The sequence below is a fragment of the Aphis gossypii genome, chromosome X, assembly GCF_020184175.1.
Source record: "Aphis gossypii isolate Hap1 chromosome X, ASM2018417v2, whole genome shotgun sequence".
NCBI classification, from domain to species: Eukaryota; Metazoa; Arthropoda; class Insecta; order Hemiptera; family Aphididae; genus Aphis; species Aphis gossypii.
Genome location: NC_065533.1, coordinates 12,778,555 through 12,791,263, shown reverse-complemented (window position 1 = coordinate 12,791,263; position 12,709 = coordinate 12,778,555). Strand labels below are relative to the sequence as shown.

At 28.8% G+C, this 12,709-nt stretch overlaps 2 protein-coding genes and 1 pseudogene across 2 annotated transcripts; 1 reads left to right on the top strand and 2 right to left on the bottom strand.

Annotated features, from left to right (window-relative positions):
• Positions 1-1,944: 1,944 nt before the first annotated feature.
• LOC126552351 (uncharacterized) lies at positions 1,945-2,474 on the top strand (the record flags this gene model as incomplete). Its single annotated transcript, XM_050207040.1, has 2 exons — positions 1,945-2,016; positions 2,098-2,474. Coding segments are annotated over 2 exons (423 nt in total), but the record flags the coding sequence as incomplete, so codon positions are not given.
• Positions 2,475-2,604: 130 nt separating this feature from the next.
• Positions 2,605-5,628, bottom strand: LOC126552350 (putative nuclease HARBI1; annotated as a pseudogene).
• Positions 5,629-8,537: 2,909 nt separating this feature from the next.
• On the bottom strand, positions 8,538-9,722 carry LOC114129301 (uncharacterized). Its single transcript, XM_027993993.2, has 3 exons — positions 9,576-9,722; positions 9,280-9,514; positions 8,538-8,985 (listed from the first exon to the last, which is right to left on the bottom strand). Exons 1-3 carry the CDS (start codon positions 9,643-9,645, stop codon positions 8,862-8,864), a joined length of 429 nt encoding a protein of 142 aa, XP_027849794.2. The 5' UTR covers positions 9,646-9,722; the 3' UTR covers positions 8,538-8,861.
• Positions 9,723-12,709: the final 2,987 nt, after the last annotated feature.

Sequence of the window (12,709 nt, the reverse complement as noted above, 5' to 3'; positions counted from 1 at the left end):
CTTAATACCTATAGCATATTATATCAACTTATTTGTAATTCAAAATGTAATAATATTTGTCACAGAAAATAGTGAAAATTGATTCATAGTATAAAATATAAATAAATAATAATATCTTAAAATAAACCAAAAATGTCACTATGTATTGTAAAATTCATAATAGTACTCGTATAATAATATATATAAATGTTTTAAGTTTTTTGTAAATGTTTTTGTTTACAAAAAAAACTGTTAAAATCATTTTTCGACATTAAATTTAGTTATTTTGGTCAATTTTGAACATCTTCAAATGTCTAAAAAAAAATATTGTGTTTGTATTTTTTTTATATTATACTTAACTTAGTTTCAGTATAAAATACTCATAATTTAGTAAAAATATGCAAAAGAATTTACCATTAATTTCAATTTATAATAATTCTCAAAGATACTAACAAAAATCCAAAAATATGAAAATTAAAAAATAGGTATGCAATTGCATAAAAATCGGTACCTACTCTATTTTAATAAGTACCTAATATTACGACGTACGATCAAACTTAACTAAGGTAACAGGCAATGTTATTGCCTGCGTTCGTGCAATCGTGCAATTGGTTTTTATGTTACATTAATCTTAAGTGAATTATTAGCATTTTATATTTTAAATACACAGTGTAAATAACGTTTATTTTTGACACAAAAAATGTCACGCTGTAGAGTAATATCATATAAAGATCTTGAATCACACAACATTGCTGCAGCAGACTGAAGTTTACATTGTTTTATTATTAGGTATTAATATTATTATAAAGTTCGCGGCGCGAACGACGGTGAAAAGCGACCAACGAGTAACGACAGTTGTGGGTGTAGGTGGTGACACGGATTGAACAGTATTAAGAAATTCTGTCGTCGTATTCGTATCGTTAAGACAGCGCGCGCGACTTTCATCAGTGTATTATACTCGTATTAAACTACCATCAATGGCGACCCAACCCACGCCATATCGTACAACCGACCGATCAGTAACGCGGTCTCTGTGGTCAGCAGTTCAGCGAACCGCCGGACCAACGGGTCACCGTGTCTCAGGAAACGGTGTGCGGTGTGTGACAGCCTCAGGAGACTGTCGATCAGGTCCCGTCGCAGCCGCCGGACGCGGACCATAGAACGGGCCGACATGTACGGGATCGTGGCCAGGGATTCTAGCTCGTTCACCCAATCGACGTGCTCGTACATCTGATAGACGTTCATCCTTATCGTCTCTAGCGGGCTTCCGACGTCACCGTCCGACGCCGGTGCACTGTATTCGACCGCTAAGGTAGGGTTGTAATTGCATTGTTTTGGGCTCATAATATTATTATTACCGATGCCGTTGTTGTGTTCCGATTAAAGTGATGTGATCTATTCCGTTTTCGTCTGTACAGTTATAATTATTTTTAATATTATTATGAATGGTCGTTAACAACAGTATTCTTTGAAATAACATAATGATATGGTAAGAATAACACGTAACTATGTACCTACCTTATTTTTGTATAATTCTATAGGCGATAAAATATTTAAATATAATATTACATTTAATACATATTTTAGTTCTGATTATTTTTCACATTTTATATAAATAATATAGTTGACATTTTTTTCATCGTTTTATCAGAACTGTACGATAACTACGATATTCAAATCATGTGATCTCCGTATGTTTCCATTTAAAATTAAATATTTTTAACATAACATTTTTTTTTTCTAAATTAAAAAATATAAAGTTATTTTTTTTCAAAAACGGTGGTTTCAAAATTGCCAATTAAGTGAAAATATCATTAAAAGGGGATCACTGTTTAATCTACAATTTTGAAATGAACCGATACCTATTAGGTAGATTTTATCATGGTCGTGATCGCAAATGACGTTCTAAAGTAGGTAACTACTTTACAAGATGACAAAAATATTTTAGGTAGGTACTAGTAAACGAAAAAGACAATTAACAGCTTCATAAATCTGTGCAGATACGATAGTGAGCTCTTCAACCAATCATCACTCAATGTAAGGATATATAAATTATTTTACTATCGGTAAAAATTAGATTAGTTAAATAAATTGTATTTGTTTTGTTATATTTGAAAGGTTGTCACTGTTGAGCAGTTAGAGGTAACACCCAGTACCAGTAGAAAACCACCAAACTGGGAAAATTGGACTCCAGCTTCATTACGCCAGCCAGTTTCTGATGAACTAGTTACTGGGAAAAAAAAGTTAATATCGGGGGGTGTAAATAAAAACAAAAGGCAGAGAAAAATGCATAATGATGTTGTTAGTAAAAAAAAAGATGTATATGAAGAGCAGTTACAATTAATCGAGGTGGAGAAAGAGAGAGGGTGTATGCGTTTTGAGTGGGAAAAATTGGAACACGAACTAAAGGTTGAGGCATTAAGATTAGAAATTGAAATTAAAAAAAAAACTCTATCAAATTTAAGTTAAATTTTTAATCTTATAATTTTTTTTAATAGGCCATTTTTTATATACTATAAGTTTATACTAAAATAAAAAATAAAGAATAAGAAAATGTAATTTGATTTTTTGTTTTTATTGTGGTTGTCTTCCTCGGATGATATATATATTATAATCTAAAACAGAAAATTGAATGATTTATGTTAACATACTTTTATTAAATGGTGTTCATATGTATTCATTAGTCTTTACCTAGCAAAGTAGTTGTTAAGTAGTGAGTTTCTGGTGATTGAGTCTTCACCATTATCATCATGACGATGGACTGTTTCAGTCAAGTCTTCTGCTTCATTTAACTGATTTAAGACATCATCAGAATTGTCTTCAGGTAAATCCTCATTCATATCTCTACATATATTGTGCAAAATTGCTGTTGCAACTATTATTGCCTGCACAGTTTTTAGTTGTAATCGCATACCTAACATTAAATATATAAATTTTTTATATACAATATATATTTTTATTTAGACAACAATTAATTTTATTACAAATAAAACTACGAACCAAGTGATAATACTGGAAATCTTCTTTTCCAGACCCCAAAACACCTTTCTATTATATTTCTCGTTCTAATTTGGGATTCGTTATACAGCATCTCTATTCGTCCAACCGGGTTAATATGGGTGTCAACATATACGGTTTTAGAGCATAACCACTGTCTCCTAAGATGGCATTGTTATTAAATTCACCTGATTCTAATCTTGCATACAGCCTTGAATTTCTGAAAATATTGCTGTCATGTGCAGACCCAGGCCATCTAGCAACAATATCCATGAACTTCAAATCTGCATTTACAAGTGCTTGCACATTCAAGGAAAAATATCTAAATACAGTTATTGGACATAATTGAAAAATAAATAGATTATAATAAACCCGATAATATTATATAGACTATAATAGTAAAAATTAAAATAGTATAAATTTTTTTTTATAGACGTAGAAAGTTCGAATTTCATGATATTTCTTTACCCTTTACGATTCCGAAATGTTTCTGAAGATTCACCTCCTGGAGATTGGATTCTCACATGAGTGCAATCGATTGCACCAAAGACTAATGGAAATCGAGCAATCTTAAACATTTTCATTTTTGTTTCAACAATATTATGCACAGGAATGTTTAAAAATGATCCACTCAATCCCGCGATAGCATAGGAAACTTTTTTAATTGTTCTGCTTGCAGAAGATATACTAACACCAAACATATCTGCAATTGATATAAGCATAGTGCCCAAAGCATAAAATCTCAGTGTAAGCAGAACCTGAGTCATTGTAGTTAATGCCATATTCCTAAAAAAAAAAAATTCGTAGGTATAGGCACAAATATGTAAAAAACGATGCATAAATACAAGAAATTGTAATATATTACTGGTATGAGTAATATTTACCTGTCAGTTGCTGTTCCCAGTTTTCCTATGAGTAAATTTAATAAATAAACTACGCATTTTTTTGAAAGACGAAATCTATACTTAAATTCATCTTCTGTTAAAATGTCGTAGTAATTAGGCCTATCATGGAACACTTGTGGTCTTCTTTCACCAATATAATTTACCTCATCAATAAAATCAATTAAATGATTCAAATTATTCATTTTAAAAATTATATAAATGAGTAGGTAAATATAAAACAAATGAAAAATTAAAAATTAAATAAATGCACAGTACACAGTATTATCACAGAATATTCTGTATACTGATAAAAAAACGTATATTATATTATATATAGATTCTTCACGCTAATTACTTTAACAGGCACCAAAACCAAAAGTTAATTATTTTATTGTCAAAAAAATAAAAAGAACACAGCGTCACAGCACAGTTGCAGAAAACACAGCAGCAAATGAGTTACAGAATAGATCTAACTGATAAAAAAGAACATCACAACAAATTCTCAATACACCTGCAAAAATATAAATATCCGGTGCATAATACTCTATGGATTCTTCCCGCTAGCTACTTTAACGGGCAGTAAAGCTGCCGCTAATAAAGTGACCGCTATCTCGTAGTTAGCGGTAACATTTTAGGTAACGGTACATTGTAATAATGGAATATTAAAAAGCAGCCGCTAAATGTGTCCGCTACGTTAGCGTACACCTTAGCATGACATTGTAATAACGGCCCTTAGTCATATATCTCGTGAAAATCCATTACCTATCATTCACGACATTTAAAAAGCATTAGTCAACATTATCCTGCAGAGGTCCAACTAGTATTATTATTTTATGGTACTACGAACCCGATGCCCATTTAAATAGGCATATTTCTTATACGTAGTTGTGCAAGCTAAAACATTTTCAGTATTAGAAACCTAATGTTCATAAAAATTAATATTTATTATTTTTTAATCATTCTTGTGTAAACCTAAACTTTCAAACACATTAAATAGGTACCTACTTAAATATTTTTCTTTGAAAATGTTTGTCCTTGTTTATACTTTAATCTTATTGAACTGTTCTTTAATATCAAAAATAATAGTTTGCTTATGAAAAGTTATACTTGGTATATCAGACATATGATCTTTACCAACACTAAAAATAAATAACTAGTCATCAGTCTTTATCTTAAGGTTTTTCATTACGAGTTACATTTTTTTCGGTTACATTCCCTTACCAACCCACAATAAGCAACTTCGTTCCAAAAAAATATTGACACTTAAAAAAACAAGAGCAACCCGTAACAAATTGTCTAAAAAAGAAAAAATCAAAAACTATTCAGAAAAGAATAGACCTAAGTTGACCCTCTCAACGTTGCTGACCCTCCCTCCCGCCATCATAATTGGTGTGACGTATACCCACCACCTGCCGCCCGATTCGTTACATCACCGACTCGTAACAACCATCGGGTTATCAACTACGTTTATCATATTAATGTACATCAGTACATGCATCATATTATCGTAAACACACTATATTATTGTACACGCATCATATTTTTGTACACGTCCCTTATATATTCAAGCCACCAGCTACATTATGTAACCAATAACGTCTTGATCAAATTATATCACATAAAGCATCTGGAATTTACACGCATCGGCATGTCTGATTGGCCTATTGTTGCTTACATCTATAAGATTTGTATTGAAAAACTTGTATGGCAAAAATTCCTTTGTACATTTAAACCCTAAATTATGAGTTACATGTCCATCTTTTGTCATTAAGGAATTTACCCCTACCTAATTATGTCTCAAATCACATAGTATGCTTGGCTCTGTAGGAGCAGACAATCATTCAGTATGTCCTCAACCTTATACTATTTTACACACGTATTTCTCAACCATTCTCTGGCAGTCTTTATAATTTTTCAGTATTTAATATTTGTATAAGTGATTTAATATGGCTGGGTCAATTGTCGACAACGATGCCTTATGCAAAAAGAAGACTTTTATTTATGGGGCACCGATACCACCAGCTGAACTTATCAAATCTACTAATATATTAATATCACGGGTGGTGTCAATACGTGTATAAAATAGTATAAGGCTAAGGACAGACTAAATGATTGTCTGCTCGTACAGAGCCAAGCATACTATGTAATTTGAGACATTATTAGATAGAGGTAAATTCCTTAATGACAAAGGTTGGACATGTGACACATAATTTAGGGTTTAAATATTCAAAGGACTTTATCCATATAAGTTTCTCTCTACAAATCTTATAGATATAAATAACAATAGGCCACTCAGACATATCGAATCGTGTATATTTCAGATGCTTTACGTAATATAATTTGATCAGGACGTTGTTGGTTACATATGTGTACAATAATATGGTGCATGTACAATAATATGATAAACGTAATTGATAACTCGATGGTTGTTACGAGTCGGTGACGTAATTGATCGGACGACAGGTGTTGGGGATAAATATACGTCACAACGATTATGATGGCGGGAGAGAGGGTCAGCAAATCAGCCATGATCAGCAACGGTTAGCAAAATCAGGGGATACGGATTTGGAACTCTCTATTTTATATTACTTATAAAGAAATTATGTTTTTGAATCCTCACGTTCATCTCTACTTAGATACTTTTAAAATCGAAGAAGAATGGAGAAGTTTACCGTGTTAACTTCCAGATACTTAAAGTCTCCTACATAGTCGAAAGTAAGACCTTCGACGCAGAGATTAATCTTTGCCATTGCGTTCCTAGTATTCACCATATATTTGGTCTTGTTTTAGTTTACTACTTATCATATATTACTGCTGGCCATTATTTGCGTTCTGGCTCTCTTCTCATTGTCGTGTTTAGATTTTCCTTAATAAAATAATGTCGTCTGCATAGGCAAGCAGGGCATTGGTCCCAACTATTTCCAGTTCCATTTTACGTAATAAAAAATATCAAATTTGTTCAACAAAATATGATCTGTTTTAGGTTATATCAGTGGTTTTCACGCTTTTATTAAACACGGCACACCGTACACTTCAAAAATTTTCACGGCATACTGACCTTTTTTTAGATGAACAACATTTTTTTTGAATTAATCATTAATCGATTTTCTTATATCACAATTCAATGCAATCGGTAATTTATGGGAAAACCGCGGCACACTAAGCTGATAATCGTGGCACACCAGTGTGCCGCAGCACCCAATTTGAAAACCACTGGGTTATATATTATGTTTCTTAATGAATTTTAATATGTTATAATTTAAACTACTGTTAAACTAATGGTCACAGTTTATACGGTGTTATTTCACCATTTACTATCAAAATTTACCATCAAACTTGGAAATTGAAACATTTTTATGCTCTAAAAAGTGAAAAACTCAACGTAATAAAACAAATAAAAAAAATATAATAAAAATTAGAACTTCACTTAAGTATTTCCATACTATTGTTACATAACATAATTAAATACATACACAAATAATAAAACCAGAAGTTCTCAAAATTTTTTTTGCGTATCACTCAGTTGTAATATTAATCAGTCACGTGCCACTAATGACTAAAAATAGAACGATTCAAATTATAATTAAATACTTTACTTTTTAGTTAAATACATTTATTTTAAATAATAAGGCAGTAAAATACTACTATACAATTTTTTTTATTTAGGTATTAGTTTTTAAAAATAAGATATAAACTAAATAACACATTTTCAATGAGATTAGAATCAAATATTTATTTTTAATTTTCCGTTCTACCATACGGCCTTCCGCGTACCACAGTTTGAGGACCGCTAAATCAAACTATAATTATTATTGATTATTTAATTTTATCATCGAACTATTTGTTATTTTCATATTATAATAGTGCTATCCAATAAATTATTCTATACAATTCTACTTGATTTAATGTAAATACTAGTGCAATAATTAAAAGAAAAACAAATTAATTTTATTAAATTATTCATGCAACAAATTATACGTGTAGCACTTAATCTTTAAATGACTATAATTCAAAATCATCTAATTTTAATATTTTATTATTTATTATACACAATATACGGTAGTAAAATTAATGATATAATTAAATTTATTATTATATAATATTAAATAGTATAAAAACAAATTTGTAATGTTTGAATGGTATTTAGCATTAACAAAAACCTTTTTTATCTTGTTTCAATACTTCCATACCTGAAATTTAATTTAACCTTATATTTCTTTTAAACAATTTTATGAAACTATTGTAGCCTAGATTTTAGCTTTTTTTATAAATATTAATTGATATAATTATAATGGTGTATTTGCTAATTTTTAGTTGTTGAAAATTAAAAAATGTTACTTTGAATAACTTTATAACCTATAAGCTATTTTTATGTTTTTAAATTTCAAAATATTTGACATACCTAAACCTATTTTTAGATTAGGTTAAGTTCTTTTTTTATTATTATTATTTATGAGGAATTAACTTATCTAATTAATTAATTTTAATATTTTGAGGACAATTATTTTTTAATTCAATTTTCATATTACAAACAAAAATTGATTATCTCTGTAAAAAAGAGTTTATGTTTATCTTATTTATTTTTAATAATAATTATTTTAATAATTGCACTATAGAAATTAGGTAAATTAAAATAAACAAATATAGTTAAAAACAATTTTTTTTACAAATATAATACTTATTTCATTTATAAAATGATTGAATAATAAAAGGAGAGTGCGGTAGGTACCTATGTTTATTTGTAAAACTATACTACTATATTTAGGGACTAGGTAAATAAAGTTTGCTTAATTTGTTATTGTATGTAGGTAAATAAAAAAACATTCTGATTCACTATAGAGTAATGGTTAATGACTATATTCTTTACTAATGTCTAAATTTTATATTTCCTCTAATAGCAGATAATACATTTTGAAGTATTTTAGTATTTTCTTAAACCTTAATTCCAATACAAAATAAACCAAAAAATTATCCTGAACATATCAATATTGTAGTTTGTACTTATAGGTTTAATTCTTTTATTTGTATAATAACTTTGAGCAAAATTAAACAGTTGTCATCAGCTTCACTGGTCCTCAGAAAATCCCCATAAATGCTTTTCAGTTGTTCAGCTTTGTTGACAAATCTATAAAAATTTTAAATATAAATATTTATAGTTTACATATTTTTTTCAAGTTGCAAAATCAGGTTATTAAAATTATTCAATTTGTTCTGAGATTTCACTAACTCGCTGTCTCAATAAATATGTTATTTTTAATATTGAAAATACATGGTAATATTGTAAATAATGTTATTAACTTGTTTTAAATTTTGTGACTAAGCATTGGCATAAACTATACTTCCAAATGTATACCTATCTACAACTCTCTAAGGTACTTGTACATACAAATTGAAATTGATTAGTAATAAGATTACTCACCTGGGTAGTTTTGTTATAGATAGCTTCATCATGCACATTAAAATATGTTGTAATCTTTCTTTTAGGGTTAATAAAAGTAGTTTCTTCGTTTCTGTATCCTGATTATTTTTAGTGTTTTGATCAGGTTCGTCTAATTTACTTTCCAATATCATTTGCAATATACGAACACAATTCTCGGACAATTTCTGTGTGATGGACATGATAAATTTCACTTTTGACTTAGAACACGTTGTCTCTAAATGATAGGTAATAATAATTAAAATTATATATTATATTATATTATAAGTATTTTATACTCTCAAATTGGAGCTCGTCTAAGGCAATGTTTTTTAATAGTACTTCAAGACACTGTAATGGATTGTTCATTTTTAAAAATATTTCATATGCGTCATTATAATGCGATGAACACTGACGAAGAGTAGTTTTAAACTTGGGTGTATTCACTTTCATTCTTCTGGAAAATAACATAAAATAATATAAATGGAGAACGTAACATTTAACAAAAAGTAGGTACCTACCTATAAACCGACAGTTTACTAATTATTTTAAATTACAATTTGCTTAAACAGTTTAATGTATGCATTATATTTAAGAGTTGTCTAGTTTGATAAGTTTAAAGTGATTACCTTAATCGAGAGTGATACAAAGTCGCCAAGCGGTTATGAATATTTCCTGCTCGAGCTTCATACATTAATTTTCTAGACACATCAGTATCCAAATCACAATGTTTTAAAGCTTTTAAAAGTAAATTGATTACTTCTTTTTCAGTGTCAATTTGATCCTAAAAAAAATAATATACGTTTTATAACATAAGACATAACTTCAAAATTACCTATACTAAATCCAATAATTTTACACATGCCAAGTGCTTGGGTGGATTGTCTTGATATTGTGTAGCTATTTTATAAATCATTGTAGATAAGTTAAAGAAAATCAAGTCCCAAACAAATTCATTGGAACGTCGGTTGCCCATTACTGCCAAACTTTTCGTGAAACATTCAGCAGCCTAAAGCATCAAACTTGTACAATATTTTGTATAGGTAAAAACGTTAAATTTGAATAGGTATAAGAACCTACCATTTTAATAAAATCCTTTTCTTTTATCAAATCACTATTAGAAAGCTTATTTTGTGACGAATGCATTGCTAGGATTTGATATAATTCGCCCTTATTAAAATAAACCACCGCAGCGCTTTGTAGATCACAGATACTTTCAAATTTATTAATTCCAATTGTCAAATAATTTTCACATGTTTTTAGTAGCGATTGTAATTTTGAAGGACTTATTTTAATTTTTTTTGTTGAAGCATCTTTGAGAATAACGTAATTTAATTTAATATTTCCCAAACAAAAATCCCCATAAATAATAAAATTAATTACTCGATAATTCATCTATGCATCTTGCTGCCATTTCACGGTAAACATTTCCAAGTTTTCCATTCAGATTTTTTTTGGAATCTTCGTTTGTTTCAACCTCTAAAGCCCTTTTGTAACAATTAACTGCTGCATTCAATGTAGTTTCTTTTGACTCAATTTTGGTTGGTATTAAATTAAAATCTACAACAAATAAATGCACTTAATATCATACAGTTCAATAACTACTATTGGTAGACAGGACCTTCTTGTTTACAACTATCAAATTTGCCTGATAATGATTTCATTATTTTTAAATCACATTCATCGTCGGTTTCTAGCTCGATTTTGTACTGTTTGACTTTATCCCAATTTTTCGCAATTAACATACAACAATCACCAGAACGTTCTAATAGAAATCCGTTATAATCGGTTAAGATAAAATTGGATATATTCGCCCAACATTTATAAAAAGAGCGGTAGTATTTCAACGCTGTTCCATACCTCAAATATAAAAAAAAAATAATTTGAAATATTAAACACATTATTTTAATCTATTTTTATTCACACTTACTTTGTACACACACGATCATTTTCAGCTAATAAAACATATGTCCTACATGCTTTTTCATAAAATAATATAATCATGTGTTCTTTTATAAAATTGTCTTGAGATTGAGGTAAATTACCCCACTTAGGCATAATATAAGTAACATACTTCACCAGGAACAGGCTAAAATTAAATACAGGAAAAATATACATTTGTAACGAGTACCTATACAATTCTCGAAATTCGTAAAATATATTTTACAATAAACTCTAGTACTTAGACGCCCAAAGTTTTACCAAATATTGTAGCAATAATAAGTTGTTAAACTGACGTCGACCTATTTTCATACATTATAATTAGCCCGAACCATAGTAGGTAGTACTTTCACGAACTGTAACTATTCGTGCTTATCGACAATAACTTCAAAAGAACGCAATAGCGAAGTCAGGCCAAATTTATGGACCTCAGCCTTCAGGTATAGGAGAAAAGGACAAAGGATACCACTTATAAAAAAGTTAGGACAACATATTCAAATGTACTAGAGCCGTTCTAGAGTCCTCAGCACCATCATGTCTCACACATTTGTTCACTTTTTTAAAATTAACTTATGTTAATGAAATAAACTATTTTCAACTACAATTGATTAAAACAATAGTTTCAAATCTATAACTTTGATCAACGGAAAGGTTGCTATAAATTTAAGCATTTTTATTATTATTATTATTTTTTTTTTTTTTAGTAACTACTATCTACATAGTAGATGGCGAGTAGGTACTATCGGAATATTTATGTACAAATTAAATATTAATTTATATTTTATAAATCTTAATAATTTAAAAACTATTTAATTATTTTTATATTATCCAATTAGGTCATGCAAAATTATTTGTAGGAATGTAGGTTTGGTAGGGAGAAGGCACTTGATTTTTGTTTTAGTTTTTGCAATGCTAGAATACCTATTATAAACTATTTCTTTATGGCCCCTTTATTTATAACTGTTTATTATACGTCCGCCTATTTTTTCTTATGACTCTATTTTCATAGATTAATGTATTACCTAATTAATATAAGTGTATTAATACCTATTTTGTAAACATAATATTTAATTTTTAATTATATTATTACTAATAAAAAAATATAAGCCATACTTGACCTTACATAAAATGGATAGCCATACATTAGGAAATTATACATTAAATTAAACAAATTAAATGATTAAAAACATATTATTCAAAGTTTGTACACGAAGTAACAATAAACAAATTATTATCTGTGAAACAGAGTGCGTTCGTAGTATTCGTAAAACGTACATGCTACCCACAAAAAATAAAAATAAACCAAATCTCCTAGTTTCATTATTTAAAATTATAACATTATGTTTTAGAAATTACTGTTATACCTACCTATAAATTAAATATATATAATTCTGCAATTAGGTACAATGTGCATGACGTCTTTTTAAATAAACATTGAAGATAACAATGAAATTGAAATTGATAATTTATTTTAACATCATGCTTATGCATC